Raw genomic sequence first — 22,270 nt, forward strand, 5'->3', positions numbered from 1 at the left:
GAGGTCATCCCATTTTAACTGCAGCTGCTATGGCTAACAGATGTAATATAACACACACACACACACACAGAGTTAGAATATGATATTGTAATTATCCCAACTGAGAAAACAGATGCTGCATAATTTTCTATGATTCTATAAGAGATTAATCTAAAATTGTATTGTTTTTACTACAAGCCCTATTAAAGTGTGTTGTGAATTTTAGAGAGATTCATGAAGTGCTGGTTTTCTAGGCTATGAGGTCCTTCTTATCAATCTGCTAAAATTCTGAAGGCTGGTCTTGGGAAGGAAGCCAATTTATCAAGAACCAGACATCCATGTATATTTCCTGTCCACATAGATAGGAAAAGCAATGTCATCTCATTAGAGGATCACATATATATTACTAGGTTTCTTAGTCTAAAAAAATACTTTCCTGTATATTTAAGCCCCAAACATATCACTAGCTTTGTCTTTCAGTTAGATATCCCTGTTGGGAAGTGAAAAGCAACTAACTGAAATTTACCTTGTGTGGTAAATGACTTCACAAAGTAAATTTTTTCTTTTAGACTTGTAATTACAGAGACACTGCTACAGACAGGATGCTTCCCATTAATTGCTCCTTATTGTAAAACAGATCCCTGTGACTTTTCTGAAGAAGAGTAAGCTGAGGAACAAGGAAGGGCGCAGGCCACCGAGATATGACAAAATGATCATAAAAATATATACTCATCTTGGTGGTTCTGAATAATTTAAACTTTCTTTAATTTCATAAAGGAATATACATATTGGTGGGGTCCTCTGGTAAAAAACAGTAGAAAAAAGTAGGCATAAGGGTTGGAGAAAGAACCAGAGCTAACTGGAAGAAAGTGTAGAACAGAAGAAACAAGAAGTGCGGAAGTTGTTGGCTTAGGAGCTTAATCTGCCTGGCTGACCACACAGTATTTCACAGGGGTGAGTAGCAGGAATCAGAGCCCAGGGAAAGGCCTAACCATTCCTCTCAGACACCTCCTGAGAGCTACAGTACTAGGTTTGGTGCAGAAAAATTTTGAAGAATCAGCACTTTAAGTTCTTATTTTATCCTACTTCAAACCTGGATTTTGACTCAGGTTTCAAGCAGCTACAATTTCAGACAAGAGAATTTATTTATTTTTTTAACCAAAATGAGAAGAGGTGCTACAGGAGAGATTTTTCTAATATAGTGTTGTTTTTTAAAACAACATTTCAAAATACTGGCCACCTAGGCTACCAGGTTATGTGCTAAAAAGCAGTTTAAAAACCATGTACCCAATGCACATATCCAGGCCAAGCAGATCCAGAAAAGCTCAAGAGAATTCGCATATACAAGTTTGCAGGACAGGGTCTAAAGTCCATATTCCAGTTATATACTGTGCTAAGGAATTCTATCTGTGGGTTTGCAACTATCATTCTATTCAACATCTTTGTGTACATACTAGATGTTAAAATTATTTATGGAATGATAATTTCTTAAGCATGACATGTCTAATAATATTACTAGATATTTACTTTCAAGAATATTTAAAATTGTCTGAGGCTGCCTCAGGGCAGTCAAAGGTTTATTTGCTTAAGAAAACCACAAGAACAATTTTTTATTCTCAATTTATGGTATAACTCTGAATTCTCTGAAGGTACCGTTTTGCATCTTTCACGGGTGTAACACAAGATGAGGTAGCTGCTTTGCAAGTATGCTGTCAGCTCCTATTGATTTTCATGCCAACTTCTGAATGACACTGAAAATCTTCAGTGTACATCAATTTGTCATCATAGCAGTGGCATGCTTTTAAACAGCTAGTTTAATGAACCCCTCTGGCGCACACAATCTTTCTGCAGGCTGCCCAAATATGTTCTGCCCCCCCAAGAGTGAAAGGACAATGGAATTAGAAAGAAATTTTAGTAATGAGAGTTACTTCATACAAAGGATTCCTTCCAATTACAAGCTATTAAACCTGTAAAACATTTTATGGCTTGACACCAGTTCATATACATTACACTGTATATCAAACAATTACTCCAAAATGTACTATGCAATGAGGCTGTTGAATATTTTGAATTCAAGTAGTAGATATTACTGAACAATATACCAAGTATAGCAGTTTCGTCCGGTGCTAATCTTTTTCACTTTAAGAACCTTTAAGGGCTTTGATCAGCCAAGCCATGTAATTACACTTAAGAAGCGTGCTTAGGGTGTCTGCTGGAGTGCAGGGCCATACAGCATTTCTTTTTGGTCTCTGGGGGAAAGCACATCAATTGCTTTCAGCTAAATGCACTCACATATGAATATTTTAGTACAATTTAATGTTTCTGCACCAACCCCAAAGGAACAGAGCATCAATTTGTGAACACAGTTCTCTTGGAGTTAAAAGCCACACTGGATAATGCAGGATGAAAGGGGTTGTCAATCTTTAGCTTTTTAGCAAGTCAGAGAGAGGTAGTCTGTAAATTCAGTCCCAGCTGTATGCAAACAGCTCTCTGAAGTTTGCTACTGTAGAGCTCCTTTTCAACACTAGTGGATTTTTAGAGGAGATATTCCAAAAATGATTTCCCAAGCCTGGTCCGTTTCCCCAAAGCTAGTTCCACCTGCTATCCACCTACTGGCCTCAACTCAACCATTTATACAATAACAATTGCATCTGCTGGCCTGTTAATAAAATACCCCAATGTAATGCACGAAAAACATATTCACACAAAGGAGCTGGCTGCAGGTATGAGAACATAAGTAATGCACCAATGTGTTTCATTACAGAACTTTAGCTGCCTCAATATGCTCATGGATATGTGGACAATTAGCATGTAATGAAGATCTTGTCCATGTAGCCTTTGATGAACAAGTAGAGGAATGTGTTAAAAGTGAGTACACACATTACATGCATTTTAGGGACCTAAGGGAATTAGCTGGTTCACTTATTGCTAACAATTACTTTCCAAGGGACTCAGACACACACACAAAAAATATATAAATACTAGAAAAAGTGTGTGTGATTTCCCCACCATTCCTTTTTGAGGCTGGTACAAGACTGAGCTTTCAAAATATCATCCAGTAAATAGGATATATAAATAATCTCTATGAAAGTAATGAAACAAATGTTGAGAGAACTTGTGACCATCTAGAGGGTAACCACAAGTTATCAATAAAACTTATACAAAACAAGTTAGACCAGACAAATATCTGATTGTTTCTTCCCCACTTCCCAGATGAAGCTAGTAGATAAGAAAATGCAGTAAATACAATGATGCAAAGTATACAGCATTGTCCTTTTCTGGGCTGAAAGCTGACTGGACTGTACAGAATATTAAAATGAAAGATGTGTCATCTTAAGAGAAGACTCTTTCATGAGATGCTGCAGCATACAAAAAAGTATTTCCTGTTTTTGTCTAACCTATTTGCATGTGTCCAAACACTGGAATTTCACCATTTTCTTTGGAAGTCTATATTCTGCTATGTAATGCATCTGCTAGGAAACTTTCTTCCTTTCATTCATCCTACATTTTTGCCTTCTCTATTTTTATTCAACTACTACTAGTTATAGCTGTGGTGCCATGTGACGTTCTCCCTCTACCTCTTCAGTGTTTGTTCCTTTCAGTTATTTGTATATTTACATCTACCTACCCATTGTCCTCCAGAGTTAATTATTTAGCTCTTTGACTCATTTCTCAAAGGTTTTTCAAGCAAAATGAGTACAGTAAAATGCTGGTAAAGGGGCTGCTTCTCATTTCATTTACTCCCACTGGGTTTTGTCAATTAAGATAATTTACTGACAAAACTGTGAGCCTTTTCTAGCCACTTAAAAGATTTCTGATATAAACTTACCATGCCTTTAGAATCACATGAACTTCTTATGCCTTTTATGTGTTGCTATGTGTTCAACTGTCTTGTGGGGGGGCAGTCTTAGCCCTATTCCTCCTCCAAAAGCTAGCATATTTTATACAAATGCTTACAGAGCTGGTCTCTAGAATGCCTCGCTTCAGGGCTTAGTCATTTAAGCTGCATCAGAAGAACTGCATGCAGGTCTTTTGCACAGAGCCAGTCAGCAGTATGGTGGCATACAAGGGTAGTCTTTGGGCTCAATGATGTGTAAGCATCACTGGGGGCAACACAGAAAAGTCTGTAATAGCAGCTGAACAGGATGCAACATTAAGCAACTGCAGGACTGTTGCTAGGGAGGAAACTCAGTTTAAGCAGCACCTAGACAATAACCTCATCTTAGCACAAATGTTGCCTTCATAAAAGGAAGGGTTTAAACCCAATGCTACAGTTGTCACATGCTCTATTTCCCAAGTGACAGGCACAATCTGTAAAGACAAAGTGCAAATGTGTGTGTTACAGACAAGCCTAGGGCATCACTCGAAGAGGACAGTGAAGGTTGTGTTACCATGCTACATTTCTGAGGTTTCCTAGACTTTCAGAGGGCTGAATGTCACCAAATTCAATAATCTAGGACACAACACATGACAAGATAAACTTAATTATGCATTAACAGTTTTGGTTAGTCTTGTTTTGTTTTTAACACAAATACATTGTTTTTATTAGAAGCTAATAGTCATTTAGGCACTTGCAATTCAGAATCTGCTTTGGCTAGGTAATAATACCATAAGCTAGAATGTAGATCTCAAGACACTACAGAAAGGTAGTTAGCATAATGCACATGTATAGATGGAAAACTTGGACAAAGAGGTGAGATACCTCATTCAGCAAGAAAGCAGAAGAGCCAGGAAATAGAACCCAGGCTTCCCCTGTTCCAGTTTGGTGCTTTCTCCGTGAAGCCACAAATTATTATACAATTTCCCAAATACTCTTCCATCATGTTGTACATTTTGTACTGGTGGAATAAGGATAAAAGTCACACTCTGAAACCTTTGGCATCTATAACAACTGACTGGGCTGGTGAGACATCTCAGCCATGGTCTGCATCTCAAAATCCTAAATTTTATTACCTGGCAGTTACAGCAACTACGTGAAGGGAAGACTGATGTCTTTCCTTCTCCATACCCTCATCCACAATTTTCTGCAACATAGTTTCTCCACCAACATTTCCACCTCACCTCCTCTTCCTGTCCCAGTAATTTATTGGCACTTTACAAGTTATTAGCGCATAATAGCTTCTAAAAGCTCTGCTGCTGCATACAAGTCACAGGTAGGTGCTTACTGGAAGGCTGCATGCTCCCCTGGTTGCTTAGGCCAAGCTGGACCCTGAACCGGCCCCACAACACAACCTGTTCTCCTTCCCTGATCCTAGTAATGGAGGTGTTGGCTGCCTTCTATGTCCCTGGTCCTCTTAAATCTGTTCTCCTCTACCCAGTCTAACCTGCACACAACCCCATGCAGAGCTGGGTTACCAATTTATTTCCCAGTTTGCAGAGGTTTACATATGCATTGCCTTCAGTTCTCATCCTGATGCCAGATCCTCTTTCACCCATCTCCTTTAATCCCTTTCCACAAAGTCACTTCATCTCTTGCTGCAGCCCTAAACCTTCCCCTAAAGCTTCCACCCTGTTCTAATACCTCTTAATACCACTTCCCAGTGAATACTGGCATGTTCAATTTATTTACTTTGAAAAATCATTTGATTGCCTTCTGAGTTACCTGAATCTGTATTCAAATTACATCTGCCAAGAATAAAAACCCCTTGACAGTGGAAGATTTCAATACTGAAGGCTCATTCTCAGATTTATGCCAAAGATTGGTTTCAAACTTACAGTATGTCAGTGTAGGTCATACTCAATGGCCAAAGCATGTTCTCAGAAATGCAATGATGTGGCTGGGTGCCCAGGGCAGCTGCCGCATACAAGGCGACTTCCAGTTGCTGCCATGCTGTGCAGTCGTGTGACTGCAGCTGCAGCCGCTTTTTTCCACCTCTCCTGGTCCCTGCTTCCCAAAGTTGGAATGCAGGGCAGCTGCCCCAGTTACGCCACTGCATGTGCCCTTGAGACAAATAAGTTATGTGAAAAAAGGCTGAAAACAGACCTGCCTACTGTGCTGGAATATGCACCTGGCAAACTGTCTGGCAAACCAGCACAGGCTAAAGACCCTAACTCTTCCCTCAACATTTTTAATACTGCTTCTTCAAAGGAGCTGTAGACACCAAGAACTAACTGGGATAAATGTCTGACAGCTGAAGTTACCTAAGGGACTACCAGAGCTTCCTGGAAACTAACAAAAGATAGAAGCTGATAAAAACTGTTGGCTTCACAGAAGGCTGGAGAGGGACTTCTGGGGAGATCTTTGGAAACTCCTGATCAAGTGACCCTATATCTGTCTTGTAAACTTTACAGTGAGTTTACATAAGGCACAACAAATTTCAAGATAATCCCAGTAAGGATGCAGTTTTTAGACTTTAAAAAGATGTGCTTTAAAGAAGAGGTTCTCAACCTTACTTATAAGCAATCTGACTTGCTACAGTCAACATTTCTCCTGAACTTAATTTAACAGAACCTTTTGGAAATTTAACTTAACAGGAAATTTTCTGACATTTTCACACCTTGCACACACTTTATCTAGCACATAATGCAATAGTTCAGTAAAATTTACTTAAGACTTTAGAACAGAGAAGCTCAAGCTTTTAGCCCTGCCAACCAGATGAGTGACACAGGACCTGTCCATGGGCTGGATCAAACCGTGAACACCAGGATTGGGCCCTGGGATCCAGCATTGCCTCCTTCCACCCCTGTGCACTGGGATCCTGGTGCTACCACCTCCCACACGTTTGTGCCAGGCCTGGGCCCCAGGGACCCTGTGCCACCTCTCCCTCCCCCCCTCACATGGATTGGTGCCAAAGGGCCTGGTGCTGCCACCTCCTGGCCCCCCACATGGTGGTTGGACCCTGGAACCTGGCCCTCCCCTGACACCACCCCTGGCCCTCTGCAGGCCCAGAAACTTGGCAGTAGAGGAACAGTGGTACCCATGGGGAGCCCATAGGCCAGATGACATGGCACCATGGGGTGGATCTGGCCCACAGGCTGCGGCTGAAGCATCCCTGTCTTAGAACGTTTCTAACTAGAGATCTGTAAAACACAATTACATCATCCACGTAATTAAAAACTGAACTCGGCAATGATAAGCTTTGGTATGTCACTGACTTTTGCTTGAAAACTGCAAAATAGACATCTATAAGAAATCCAGCAGGGGCATACCTGAAGTAATCTGCAAAACATGTCAGGTGGCCATAAAATGAACTAGGTACACCAGAAGCTCTGATGCTGGGGCTTTAAAAATACAATACAAGATACCTTTGTTTTAGAGTACAAGTAAGCAATTATTTGAGCTAGGGGGCAACTTAAAGAGTTTTGGTGAGCTGTTGAGGGCTGGAGGGAGTGGGGTGCTGACCCAGCCTTGGTCCCCTCACAATTGTTTACACTGCCTGCTGCCCATGGAACCGGTGCTCGTCACAGCTCTGCCCTGGCCCCTGGCCCCAAGCTGTCACCGCTCATGGTCCTGCCTGCCTGTCCCACTCCTGGATGCTACTCCCCACCCACCTGTGGCCCCATCCCATCCACCTGGCCATGCATATCCTGATTGTGGGGATCCCAGGCCAGCCTCCATGGAGACCCTGCCTGCCCACTCTGTCCAGCACTCCCAGAGATGGGTGCAGGGCAGACGGGCCACAGTGCCCAGGCAGTGGTTGCAGAGACACTAGCAGCAGCAGCTGGAGTGTGAGGATGAAAGTGAGTTGTCACCATGGGGGCTGCTGGGAAGCCAAATCCAGCTGCTGCACCACACAGCCCTATGGACTATAGTTCCTGGCATGCTCAAGAGCCTCACACGGGGAAAGGGCAGGCTGTGCTCTGCGCCAAGATGACTTCTGTGCTTGGGGTGGCAGCAGAACTAACCACATGCACCAGGACCAGGGCTGCTCCCCATACCTGAGCCAGGCAGGGCTGTGGGACCTGCCGCAGGCCAGAGAGAATCACCTGGTGGACCAGATCCAGCCCACAGGCCAAGTTTTGCCCATCCTGTTTTAGAGATTACTAACAAAAACTGCTACCACACTTGATATTCAAAAGATAGGATTAACTACAGGGAACACATGTAGCATTCTTATGAGAAAGGCAGTCCCATACTTACTGGTGCTACTATTTTGCCCGTCTGTCCGACTTGCATGTCATTGGGGACAAAGCCAGCATCAACAGCTGCACGGGAAGCTCCAACTAGTTGAAAGAAAATATTTCCAATATTTTCTTTTAAAATATTAGCAAGCCAAATTTAATCTCCACTAAAGAGTATATATTTCACTGAAGAGTCCTGTATTGTAATGGCATGTATTTGGAAACTTCTGTCCTAAAATCATATTCTTATAGTAATTCCTCTATATGACACACTGAAATTTCCAGATATTCGAGTGTTAGTGCATTTCAGAAACAGCAGGAAATCCATACTCCCAGCATCACACAGCTGTATACTGAAAACTAAGGATTTCAACCTTGTACATTTTCATTACTTTCTTCTACTGCTTTAATATATATATATATATATATAACACTCTCATAATGCTCATCTCATATGCATAAAAATTATTATATAAATCCCATTCCATACTAAGGTCAGTTATAGCAAAGGTTTTCAATTTTTTTCCTTTTATTTGTAAACTAAGGTTCTAAATATTGTTGGAAAGTCATTAAGTAATAAAATTAATGTTTTAATTTTTTTAATTAATTAATAAAATTTAATTTACAACAAGATCAATCATTATTGTTGCAAGTAAAACCTAAAGTTACCATAACTGAAAAAAAATTAACTTATCTATTTAAATATTCTGCAGGCACATTGTGCTTGGTCACATTGTTAACGTCATATAGCAAGAGGGAGGAGGAGAAGCCTTAAAAATAGAAAACTGCAAACATAACACTAAAAACTATCAAGGGACCCAGGCCAGGTATAAATTAGAGGTGTTCATTTACTGTGAGAAGTCACATTATCAGCTATTTAAAATGGATTACTTAACAGTTAAAATAACTATTAATCTTTCACTTGTTTCACAAATAGACATTTAGATTTATGTTTAGCGTAAACAAGTATTCATAATTAGAAAGTAATTACTTTTTAAGACACTAAGATTTTATTTTAATTGAATGTCTGTATGTGGACATGTCTACAATAAAAGCAAAGGTATCTGAGTTCAAAACCTTTCCATTGTGTTGCTATTTAAAAATTTATATGAAAATTTTCCTCATGTTGCATTTTCCTGCTTACAAGGTACTATATATACTTACATTTCACCAGAGATCACGAAGTCTGAAAAAGGGCCAGGTTCTCCCTTCTGCTGTTTAGTACAGTGGCAACAAGACCACAACAGCAGAACAAAGTTACATAAAAAGTTGCAAGGCAGATAAGATTTTTAAGGACTACCACTGATAAAATTATGGCAGAAAGATACCAACACTAGTATGAAACTTTGTTTTTCCATGTTGGTTTCAACAGCCATTATTAAAACAAGAAAAAATACCTGCAGCATGCAACTGATCCGCAAGGTCATATAACAATTTAAAGTTTTCACCACTCTTCAAACCTCGACCTTAAAAAGTAATAAAAGGAAAATAATATTACTTTACATTCAGGTACCTTGTAACCCATGTGTCTGCTATGCACAATTCCCATGTTATGAGTATTTGTACTCTCACGAGAACTGACATGCTTTCTGCAAAAGGTACTGTTGACACTTTCCTCAACAGTTTTCAATACGCCAATGAATCTTGAAAGTAAAAGTTTCCTTCATATAGATTCTGCTTTTTTCCATTTAATTAATGTGGTTATTTCCTGTGCATGCATGCTGTGCCTTGTTTACTTCCTCATCTGTCAATGTTCTTATCAGTTAGGGTCTGGGAATGAGGTTTGTTATTAACTTGTGCTCCCTCTGCTGGCTCTAGTTAAAAAAAAAACAAACTAAAAAACTCTGCAGTAGGCTAGCAAAAACATATAGGACATAAATCAGGTTTTTTTTAATTTTATTGCTCAAGCATAATGCGATGAATTTTGAATCACTAGATGATCCTTCTTGGTCTATTCTATGCCAGTTGTAATAATTTTAAGGTATATCACATTTGGTTCTAAACATACTTACAGGTGGTGATGTCCTTAAAACATCTGTCAGCATTTGTCATAGACTTTTATGATCTGGTACTTAAAATGATATACAAGTTCTTGAGCATCTCCTCACTTCCAAAAAGGCCCTGCATCATAAATAAACTATTATCTAGAAATGACGGGCCAGGTCAAAGGAGCTTTTTTGCTACAAGTGAGTTTCAGTACTAAATAAATACAGGCTACTTTAGTTATATTATTTACTTACCACCTGATACAACCACCTTTGCACTAGTGAGCTCTGGCCGATCACTCTTTGTCAGCTTTTGTTCAAGCCATTCAGACTGACCAACTGGCGCTGGAGCCATTACTGCTTATGTCAGAATAAATAAATAAATAAATAAATAAGGGTGTATTGGTCTTGAAATGTTAATTGTTTCGTTTAAGCTACAGTGGAATGCATAAGCACTAATTTTCATATTTTTCAACAGCTGCTATTCACAATTCCTGCACAATTTTGAGATACCAGCCCCCATCAATTTCTATGAGCTACTAATATAACTTACCTCTTTATTCATACTCATTTACCCTTCTAAGATGGTCTTCTGTTGTACTACATGCAAAGTTTACTGAAAATTACTGTAATTTAGCCAACGAATTAAACAAACACCTGTAGAGTGTGTGCGTGGGTTTATTTATATAAAACACACACACACTTTGCATCTGCCTTATGTTAGAAGCTTAACTATTGTCAAAAATAGCCAAGTTGGCTAAGTAGTATGACTGCAATATGCTAATCATATGCACTGCTCAAGCTTAAAGATCCTTACTGGACAGCAATTCAGAGATGCTGGCTCAGTCTCTTGGAAGTTTAGGATACATGAGAAATTTAAAAAAACCTGATCCTTGTTGCTAGTGGCTCCCCTTATGTAGTTTTAAATGGCCCCAAACTCAAGAAAGGAGGAATGTGACCAAGGCCATGTTGCACTGTTTTCAAGTAATGTGCTATTTTGAATTCATTTAGTCAAAAGTGATGCAAAACACAGTATGGGATGCTCATAATCAAACTTAAACCCATTATTTATTGATGTGGTAGGATGATAAACGGCTCGATTTAAACTGAATTGAAATTAAGCCAAGTTTAAATCAAATAAAGGATGTTTAAATTTAACCAAACTGGTGTTTAAGACTCTTTAAAAAAAGGGGCAACTTTAAAGATAAAAGAGAAGTTTTAGGAGACACAAGGAATAGGTTTAAATAGGTACTCTCATATTCACAAAGACTGGGTTCAGAAGTAAAAGGCAGAAGATGCAGTTGATGCATATCTTCCCTTTACTGGCAGATCTATAAAATCCAAGCACTTATTTTAAAACCTTGAACCAAAGGTTATAATAATTAAAGTTAAAGCATGCTTTGAACAAAGTTAAATCTAAATGGCAAACTGAAAAAGTATCAAAATAAAACTCTCACCTTTTTCTAGACTAGCACTACCACCAGTTACTGGTGCAGCTTCAAAAGAAGTTCCACGTACAGAAAACACTTTTACCTTCTCATCACACTTCACAGTGCACACAGCATTTCCTGAGAAAGATCATAATGTCTTGTAAAAACATACCCCATAGAGCATCAGAGAAACACAAAGATATACCAAAGCTTCTAGCAGAAAACAAAATATAGCATTTACAAAATTGCCCCTCTGAAATTACAGGCTTAGATCACCCAGATTAGAAAGTTTGGATGTTTAAAACTGCAATTTCCAAATACTTTACATTTCCTTCCTATCTCGCAAGGTTTTCAAGACATGCCAGTGGAAGGAGTGAGTCTTTCCCCTTTCTAAGGAAAGCACATGGTTGCAGTCAAATGAACTCTAATTTATGCATTTTTAACTTCTAAAGACAAGGAATGGAGTGTAAGGACTGAAAGCTTCATTACTAGATTCGAGTCCTAGATTTTAGAATGGGCTTTTTAAAGTGTCATATAACTTGATCAAAATAAAGCAAACAGACCTCCCCCTCCAACCAAGGACAATATTTGGTTCTGTGCATCTTAACCAATGAAAGACAATTATATTTCTCAACTATGAATGCCAGAAAGAGTAGAGAGGAAAGTAAATTACATTTAAAAACATCTTTAACCCCTTAATTACTTAAAATGCACCACAACTGAACTATAATTTGATGTAGTAGTATCAGACGTAATACAAATTCTTTCAAATGCCATGCTGGATTAAGAGAAAGTTAAAGGAATGAAAATCCTGTCACAACAAAATTTAGGAAACAGACTAATCTGCTCATGTCCAAATTAAAACATTAGATCAGACAAGCATGAGAAAAACGAGACTAACAAGGGTAGCAAATAATTACTCAAGAAAGTCAATTAAATGTTATAAATAATCAGATAAATGTCTTCATAACTAGGAAAAATAACCTTACAGATGTCTCAAATCAGAATACTGCTACCCATATTAAAGGCAGACAATTATCTGAACATCTTATATTTTACAAAATTGGATCAGAAGTGCATTAACAACAAAATACAATATTGATGAAGACTATCACCAGATTCACTTAATTGAAATGTCAGATCCAGTTTCTGAGTTGCAATCCTATCATATCATGAAAAATTATATTTACATTCATTTTTATTTTCCAGGTTCACTCTTGTTAACTTCAGTCGTTTAAAAACCCAAACTTGAATTTCCTTACACCACTGGTGGGTAAAATACAGCCAATGGGCCGGATCTGGCCTGCCGATTGATTGGACCCAGCTCATAGGCGCCTGACAATTGATTGTATCTGGCCGGCAGCTGCTCACGTTGTGTGTCACTTGGGGCTGGGCCCTGCCAGCTTCCACCCAGGGCTGCTTATGCCGCACTCCTGTCCATGCTTGCTGAACAGTCTGGGCCCTAGACAGTGCACACAACTTCCCAGAGGGGCTACTCCTGCCCCCAGCAGCTCCTCCTCCCTCTTGCTCCTGCTGCACTACTCTGAGCATCAGGCAGGGTAGGGAAGCAGCAATGGGTAGGGAGCAAGCTGCAACCAGGCAACTCATGCCCTAGTCCACGGGGCTCCACCCATTCTGGCACAATAAGCAACCACCTGCCAACTACCAAGCGGATGGAAGGCAGCCCCACTGGGAAGCTGTGTGCGCAGGCCGGGGCGGGTACAGGAGGGAACATGACATGGGCTATCCTGGGCAGGAGCAGGCAGGGCTCAGCCCCATGCGGGGGGGGAAGGGAAGTGGACCGAACCTGCACCTGCACAATCTAGGAGAACTCCGCTGCACGAACCCCTTGCTTCTCACATCCCTCCCTCCTCCCACCCCCAGCCAGCCAGCTACCGGGACCTAGCACATAGGCAGCTCCCCACCAAACACACACATAGATTCACCACCCCACACAATATATAAGAGTAAGACTTTATTTTGAGTTATTATGCAGTTGCCTCTATATACAGTACTCAAAAAAAATTAGGATCAATAATATTTTTTTAAATAAAATTAAACTATGTTGTAGATGTTTAATATACAATGTTTTTATCTATAATTTGTTAAAATGATATCCTCTGACAGACTGTGTGCGTGTGTGTGTGTGTGTGGCCCTTGACAGCTCACCAAACTTGTTTTAAGTGGCCCTCCAGCAGAAATAATTGCCCACCCTACCTTACACATTCAAAGTTGTACTAATATCAATTTTATAATAAAAGTTAGCAGGATTAGATACAGTACAGTCTATACACGCCATCCTGTATTGCTCACCTGCATATATAGTCCTTACAAAAGTGTCAGGTGACTTAATATCTATAATGTCAGAAACAGGAGCAACATCAAGCTTGGCTGCAACTCTAGGAAGAAGATTCTAGAAGATAAATATTTATAAGTTAGCAAGCATTCTAGATGCTGACAGGATATGAGATGCAAGATGACTGTTTAGTATATGAACTACAACTAATTTACAATCAACATCCTAACTTGTTATGAAATGTAGCATGTGCAGCATGGAAGGGGTATGCACGTGTGTGTACACAGACATAACGATAGGCTTCTAGTACAGCAGGTGGTACAATCTTTGCCACCTAATGCATACCCACTACAACATTATAGTATTTATGAGACTGACAGTAACTAAACTCTTAATCCAACATTTCATAAACATTAGGGCTAGAAGGGACCTCGCAAAATCATCAGGTCCAGCCCCCTGCCCAAGGAGCAGGAAGTCAGCTAGGATCAAACGATTCCAGCAAGATAAAACATCCAAATGTTTCTTAAAAGAGTCTAGAGTGGCTTGTACCACTTCTGGGGGGAGTCTATTCCAGGCCTTGAGAGCTCAGACAGTAAAGACGTTTTTCCTTATGTCCAGCCTAAAACGGTCTTGGAGGAGTGTGTGACCATTGGACCTTGTCATCCCTTGGGGTGCTCTGATGAACAGGTGTTCCCCCAGATCCTGATGCACACCCCTTATGTACTTAAAGGCTGCAACCAAGTCGCTCCCGAGCCTTTGCTTTTCCAAGATGAAGTGTCCCATGGCTCTCAGCCTCTCTTCGTAAGGCCTGTTCTCATCAATATGTTGAATTTTGAGGCTTATTTGCTTTAATAATTTAAAACTGAACATGGATGCCATTTGCTCACAAAACTGACAGTTATGGATTGCTGGATTCTAATAAGAGTACTCTAAAAATATGCATTTTTAGAAACTGGCTTCAAAATACCAAGATTAGGGAACAAATTTGTTTATAAACTAGGGGTGCACTGATAAAGATTTTTTGGGTTCATACCAATGGCCAATTATTAACCAGCCATATCAGATGATACCAGTCCAATTGCAAATATGCAGCCTGGCAGCTTGGAAAGCAGCGTCCAGCTGGTAAGTCTGTTGGGGGAGAAGGGGCATGATGGGGGACAGATTGAGGCCCCCATGGTGAGGGAAGGAGTGGAGCTGGGGCAAGGGCAGCAGCAGGCGCGGCACAGCCAAGGCAGAGCGCGGGGGGGGGGCACATGCCTGGGGAGACATGGGGGGCATGTGCCCCCCAGATCTGTGTGTGGAGCAACAGCAGGCTGCCCGCTGTGCACTCAGGGCTGGGGCTGTACCAGCCTCTTCCAAGCAGAAAGGCTGGGCCAGGGCTGTGCTCGGGGCAAGTGGGGGGAATGGATGGTGGCAGCACTGTGAGGGTGGCTACAGCCACCCCAAAATTCACCATAGCCACCCCATAGCCTCCCTCTCAGCGCTGCCACTGCCCAGCCTGCCCCAAGTGCAGCACAGGCTGAGGCCCCCCACCGGCTTTCCTTTTATCAGAGCCAATACAATATGGACCAACGTATCAGCGTACCTCTAATATGAACCCCAAAAGCCAATGAAACTTTAATTACATGTCAATGTTAAGATATAGTCTTCTTTCTACTCTACAAAAAATATCTTTGCATCCTTGCTTGCAGTTGTTAAATAAAAAACAAAAATTTTGCATGAGGAAAGCAAGTTCAATTTTCTCTCCTAGTTTGGTAAAATATGCAAACAAAGCCTACTTCTGACACTTTTACTCGTATTAGAGGATTCTTACTACAAAAAAAAAAAATGCACTGATTTTCTCTTACAGAAAAACAGGACTCAATATGGTGTCAGACCCAGACTTTAGGAAAAAAGGTTTTATCTACAGTTAAATCCACTAATCTTTAGTCAACTAAATTCTGGGTCAAAGCGACCAAATACAGCCTTACTGGATTTAGCAGTCTCTTGAAATGAAACTAAAAGCTGACAAGAACTGTTACTGATTGCAAGTGAAAGGTGATAGGAGTGAAGCCTGATCATATTACTCACAGAATGCTTATAAAAGACTGTCCCACTTTAACAATACCATCAGCTGCACTATTGATCCGAGTGAACTGCTAGTACTGAGGATCTCGTACCTTAAAAGCGTGGTATTCTGGCTTTATTATGAAATCTGTGACATTTTTGCTTATAAAAAAACAACAAGTTTTAGCTAGACATTTGTTATTTGTGCATGATTTTTTTACAACTTTATTTTAGTCTGCTTTACTCCAAAAACATATGTAAAGGACTGTTCCGTGCTAAAAGACACGTGATTCTTTCCTTCAAACATGCAAACACAACTAAAGAGAAAGTGTAAAACAATAACTATGATAGCTAGTTTTTTTATGGGATCCCGTTTTTGTGTTTTACTATATTACTTTACTATAAAATATAATGCTTTCAGATTTCTAGGTCCTACTTTATTAAACACAGTATAAATTGTTTTGGGGGTATGACTAATAAAAGTAAAGTAAAACATTTGCTTTAAATTACTGCTTTGCCAAATTCCAAGGTGTTGAAAGTAAGTCTAAAATTAATTTTAGAAACTGCAATGCAGCTTTAACTATATCCATTCCAGCAGGCACTGCTGAAACATCTGTAAAAACTCCACTGTGGTTACAGAATATACACTAAAATCCTTTCACAGATACCAAACTAATAATGCAAGTACAACAAGCTCTTAGCTTCTTACATACTGCAGATTTTTGGTGCGATATTCATCTGCTCACCTTCCCAAAGGCAGATGCTCCAGCACAGATGTGTGTGTAATTAAACTGTTTCTGAGTTGCCAAAATCAATGAAGTCAACTCCTCTGGAGAAAAAAATACATTTGTCACAGTTTAAAACAGTCTTATTTATGTTTTCAAGTATGGTTTTCACTGCCAAAAACAACACCATGCTATCTGTATCAAATGTATGCAAATCATTCTCACCTGGTAGAAATCCTTTGTATACATCATGATGAGCCACTAGAACTTTCGCAACACCCTGCACTTTGCTGAGCTCTTGTGCTACCTATGATTATAAATGTATTATTATTATTGTTGTAATATTAGCACCTGTCAGCCACAACTAAGCTGAGGCAGTAAGTGTTAGAGACCATACAAACAAGTAGTAAAAATCAGCCCTGACTTGAAAAGCTCAAAATCTAAATAGGTAAAACAAAGTTGGAGTAAAGCAGAAAAACACCAAGAATCCAGTGAAATAAGAATACAGGTCTCCTGACTCCCAGAGCACTGCCCAGTCACTAGACAAGAGTTGCTTCGCCAATACAAATACTTTGTGGATAAGGCAAAACTGGAATGGAAACCAACTTAAGGGAAACTGCCTCATGTAAACAGAAGTATGCAATAAGCCTGTATTTTTATGCAGCAAGATCAGTACTAGGTAGTCAGACTAATGTTACAGCTGATTTAATCAGATTATCTGAAAGTTTGATCTGTTTTCCCTGAACTCATTAAGTTTTGCTATTTTAGTGGAAAAACAGATTGGCCCTATGTTCCAAAAACAAAGGAAAACAAAAACTAATATTATACTCTCCTTGTTCATAAGGGAGGGAGTTCTGTGTAATGCAGTATGATGCCACTAGCTCTTGCCTGGCTGCTAAGTTGCCTTTCTATTCTTATGATGTATATTGTATCTGTAAAAAGTATACAGAAGTGAAGTTTAAGCCAGTGTTTCCCAACCTTTTCCAGCCCAAGACACACTAACATTCATAAAAAATTTTCATAGCACATCCATTAATGCATTTCCCATCCTCATACCTATTGTAGCTCATTGCCATGGCAAAATTCCATGGCACACCTGTTCATTTCTGATGGCACACTTTTGTGCCACAGCACACTGGTTGGGAAACGCTGGTTTAAACTACTGAATGCATGCTTCAGATAAGACAGAGCTGGACTAATGGAGGTACCTGAATAACCCCCACAATATATCCATGTTCTATGAACTACAGTTATACCCAGAAACCAACAAAATAAGACGATAAGAAATCAAACTGCTGTTCCACAGCAGCTACTTTGGTTTAAGTAATTAATTGGGCTTTCTTATCCTGCATATACACATTCATACTACTTAAAAAAAAATCTTCTGTACAGTGTCCTTTTTCAAAATAACTTGAGTGCTCAACATACAAATACATGGAATTAAAAAAAAGGCAATAGTTTTCCCATCTCTTTTGAGCTAGAAATACAAAAGAAACTCTAGAATAAGGGGGTACAAATGGAAGTATTTCAATCAAAACTTGTCCTGCAGATGTTTTTTTCTGAAATGTGATAATCAGAGATCCTGGTTTTCTCAGTTAAAAAAACCCCTAAATTCATGGGTTGTAGCTCATTTCATCCAATGCTGTGAAATAACAGGTTGTGATATATAAAGTTTAACTGCATTCACCAATTCACTTAAACAACAATCAAGTTTCCTTACCTTGTCACAGTTAGTACCAGCTACTAAACAAGATACTTCACCTCCCAGACATTTTGCTGCAGTGATAGCATTCAACGTAATAGGTGTGAGAGACTCATTTGTGTGTTCAGCTATTACCAACGTACTCTGAAACCGTCGAAGCATTGATGCCTTAACAGAGAGAGAAAGAGAGTGAGCCAATACTTAGCACCAAAGAAACAAACGTTTTAGAGGGTTTTACAAAGATCACCTAATATTATATTTACTCAAATCCAAGATAAGGTCCACCACCCCCTCCCCCTCAATCCAGCATGGGGAAAAAAGCCCCCCATCTTATATATGTATATAACAAAACCTCAGTAATCACACTGCCTACCATTAAACTGCTGCCAAAAGGGCCATGTGCTCAATAATGGAAACCAACCATGAAGCTGACTGCATATAAGCCACACTAAGTATAGTAAACACAGAGCCCATATTAGGCAAATATACTGATGGGAACCTACCAGGATGGGTTTAAATTTAACACACAACTTAAGTCACAATTTAAATCACTGGTCACAAAGCCTCGATTTAATCATTGTTTTCTACAAAAAGTGCATTCTTCTTGTTTGATATCCACTATTCATTTAACTTCTTGAAACTTTGCACTTTTAGAGAGAGGCAAGGGCTTGACTCTGTGTACACAAACTTGCAGAGAAACAAGAGGGCTGATGCGTGGGTAATCAGGTCTATTGTCTCATAGATTCATAGACTGTCAGGGGCTGGAAAGGACCTTACAGATCATCAGGTCCAGCCCCCCCCCTCTAGGCAGGAAGACAACTGGGGTCAAGTGACCCCAGTGAGGTGATTGTCCAGTCTCCTCTTGAAAATCTCCAGGGTAAGTGACTGCACCGCCTCTGGAGGGAGTTTATTCCCCAGTCTGGACACCCCAACTACGAAGGAGTTTTTCCTAGTATTAAGCCTGAAGTGGCCTTCCAGGAGTTTATATCCATTGGTCCTGGTCTTCCCCAGGGGTGCCCTAGTGAACAGTTGTTCAGCAAGCTCCTGATGCACTCCTCTGATATAGCGGTAAGCCACTATCAAGTCCCCTATCAACCTTCTCTTTTTTAGGCTAAAGACACCCAGGTCCCTCAGCCTTTCTTCGTATGGCTAGCCTTGCAAGTCCCTGATCACACAGGTGGTTCTTCTCTGGACCCTCTCAAGCTTATCCACATCCTTACTGAAATGCAGCGCCCAGAACTGGATGCAGTACTCCAACTGCAGTCTCACCAGTGCAGAGTACAGTGGGAGTATCACTTCTGTAGCTTTACAAGAGATGCATTGGTTGATGCATGCCAGTGTGTTGTTTGCCCTGCAGGCCACCACATCGCAGTGACAGGTCATGTTCATGCAATGGTCAATCATTACCCCTAGGTCCCTTTCATCCATGATGCAGGTCAGGCTGTCACCTCTGAGCCTGTATGTATGTTGAGGGTTATTTGCCCCCAGATGGTGCACCTTACAGTTTGAGGTGCTTAACTTCATCTGGTCCTGGTCTGCCCAACTCTCGAGCCTATCCAGGTCTGCCTGTATCAGCAACCTATCTTCTGGCGTGGCTACACTGCCCCATAACTTGATGTCATCCACAAACTTGGCCAGCAAGCTTTTCACTCCCCCATCCAAATCACTGATAAAGGTGTTGAAAAGCACTAGTCCAAGTACGGACTCCTGAAGGACACCACTGGCCACTTCACGCCAAGATGACACGGATCCGTTCATGAGAACTCTCTGGGTCCTACCCTGTAGCCGGTTTCCCCACCCACTGAATCGTCAAGCAGCTGAGCCCACAATCTTCCAGTTTTCCCACAAGGATATTGTGGGATACTAGATCAAAAGCCTTTTGAAAGTATAGGTATATAACAGCTACCTCGTCTCCCATGTCCAGGTGGCAAGAGACCTGGTCATAGAAGGATATGAGCTTGGTAGACAAGACCTACCCATGACAAAGCCATGCTGGCTTTCGCTCAGAATTTTACCTTCTGAGAGCGTATCACACATAGATTCTTTAATGAGCTTTTCTAGGATTTTCCCTGGGATAGAGGTTAGGCTGATCGGCCTATAGTTGTCCTCCCTCTTCCCCTTCTTAAAGATGGGCACAATGTTGGCCCTCTTCCAATCCTCAGAGATTTCCCCTGTGCACCATGAATTCTAGAAGAATTTTGCCAGGGGTTCTGTAATGACCTCAGCCAGCTCATTCAGCACTCTCTGATGGAGTCCATCCAGTCTCACTGACTTATGTCTAGTTTTTCTAGTTGGTATTGCACCCGCTCAGCATCAACAGGAGGGAGGCTGTCAGTCCCGGCATGTACCCTATGAGCCTCATCTCGTTTGACTTTCCCCATGGTCCGGTGAAATACCAAATCAAAACAGCATTCAGAAGTTCAGTTTTTTTCCTGAATGTCAGTTACCAACTGTCCCGAACTGTTAAGCAAGGGTCCCATACTTCCACTTGTTTTCCTTCTTCTGCCTACATACCTAAAGAAAGACTTCTTATTGTCCTTGACTCACGTGGCTAACCTAAACTCTGTCACCACCTTGGCTTTCCTGATCATTTCCCTCCAAGTGCTGGCCACTAAAATATAGTCCTCCTTAAGGACCGTCCCTAGCTTCTACTATGCGTATACTTTTTTTTCTTTTTTAAGAGGACCACAATGTCCCTATTAAGTCAGGAGGGCTTCTCAGCCCTCCTGTTACCTTTCCTCTTTGCATCTCATCTCTGTATACTCCTATTAACAAGGATGTTATCTCTAGCAATACAAATCCACAGTTTGAGAACTGAAACTAAGCACCACAGAGGGCGTGTCTATATGTGCATTTATGCTGGCTTCAAGTTACTGCAAAGTAAGCAGGAATAGGCTGGCGTCTACACGTGCAGGCATTAAAATGCATTAACGCTGTGTGCGGACCAACTTGGAACTAAAATTAGTCCCAAGTCAGTCCACATACACAGTGCTACTGTGCAGTAATTAAATCGGGTATACATTTGATACCTGCCTGATGTGGGTATCATATTTATACCCAAGTTGGCATAAGTCACCATATTTACTGTGCAGTACAGGCGTGCGTGGGTAGACGCATACCTATTGGATACAGTGCAGTAAATGCACGTGTAGATGTGCCCAGAAATGCTGAGTGGGATCTTCTAGATCAGGGATGAGCAAAATACGGCCCGTGGGCCACATCCAGCCCACCAAGCGCTTTCATCTGGCCCACAGCACCCACCAACTAATTGTACCCCGCACAGCCCTTCCGCCCACAAGGTTGTAAGCAAGGCACCCACCCACACCCCCAACATAATGTACTGTGCCTCACTTCCACCCTCGTGAGTAGAAGGGCTTGCCCAGGCCAACAGCAGCTTTTGGGCAGGGCTGCTGCTGCCACTGCTGCAGCCGCTGGGGGACCTCCTCAGCATCCTGCTCACTCCAGGCAGCAGGTAGGAAAGCGGTGGGGGCAGGGGAGCTGAGCTGGATGGGAGCATGGGGCTGGCAGTATTGCAAAGCCCACACCCTGGAGGGCAGCAGCAGCACAGAGTTCAGGTGGGCAGGGTGTGGGTGTGAAGGAGGGGAGGGTGTGGGGACCCCCCACACACATTCCCCCCATGGTGCGCAGCTGCAGCAGGCAGGGGCACTCATGATGCTCGTACTGTCATCCGGTGGCGCATGGTTTCAGCTAGCACGGCACACTGCGGTGAGGAGTGGAGCCCAGGCAAGCTGCCTCTATCACCAGGGCTCCCTGCCATGCACATACAGCTCACATACTCGTGCATCCCAGCTCCCTGCCGCACAAGTCCCAGGATTCCACTGGAACTGGAGGGGAGCCCCGGCCCCTGTTTCCCCATGGAGTCCTGGACCTGAGTGGCATGGAGCAGCGAAGGCAGCCAGTTCCAGTGCATGGAGCTTCCTTCAGGTGGCATGCAACTGCAGAGCTTTTCACCACATGCCACCAAGCAGCAAAGCTTATGCTGGGCACGAGCGCCCCAAACGCCCCTGCCTGCGGCAGCGGGCCCC

The 22,270-nt window shown here is 41.4% G+C and overlaps 1 protein-coding gene across 8 annotated transcripts in view; it reads right to left on the reverse strand.

Moving 5' to 3' along the window:
• ETFA (electron transfer flavoprotein subunit alpha) overlaps window positions 1-22,270 on the reverse strand; it is a 51,673-nt gene that overhangs the window by 16,209 nt on the left and 13,194 nt on the right. For 6 of the 8 annotated variants that reach the window (XM_006027224.3, XM_025208397.1, XM_025208402.1 and 3 more), the window contains 8 exons: window positions 18,243-18,392; window positions 16,748-16,829; window positions 16,544-16,626; window positions 13,769-13,868; window positions 11,483-11,593; window positions 10,281-10,385; window positions 9,438-9,506; window positions 8,060-8,142 (listed from right to left, as the gene is read on the reverse strand). In XM_006027224.3, the coding sequence (XP_006027286.1) occupies window positions 8,060-8,142; window positions 9,438-9,506; window positions 10,281-10,385; window positions 11,483-11,593; window positions 13,769-13,868; window positions 16,544-16,626; window positions 16,748-16,829; window positions 18,243-18,392 (783 nt within the window). The remainder of the gene's footprint in view (window positions 1-8,059; window positions 8,143-9,437; window positions 9,507-10,280; window positions 10,386-11,482; window positions 11,594-13,768; window positions 13,869-16,543; window positions 16,627-16,747; window positions 16,830-18,242; window positions 18,393-22,270) is intronic. The other 2 variants (XM_025208398.1, XM_025208403.1) reach the window with 2 other exon arrangements.

This window comes from Alligator sinensis, unplaced genomic scaffold (assembly GCF_000455745.1).
Source record: "Alligator sinensis unplaced genomic scaffold, ASM45574v1 scaffold954_1, whole genome shotgun sequence".
Taxonomy (NCBI): Eukaryota; Metazoa; Chordata; order Crocodylia; family Alligatoridae; genus Alligator; species Alligator sinensis.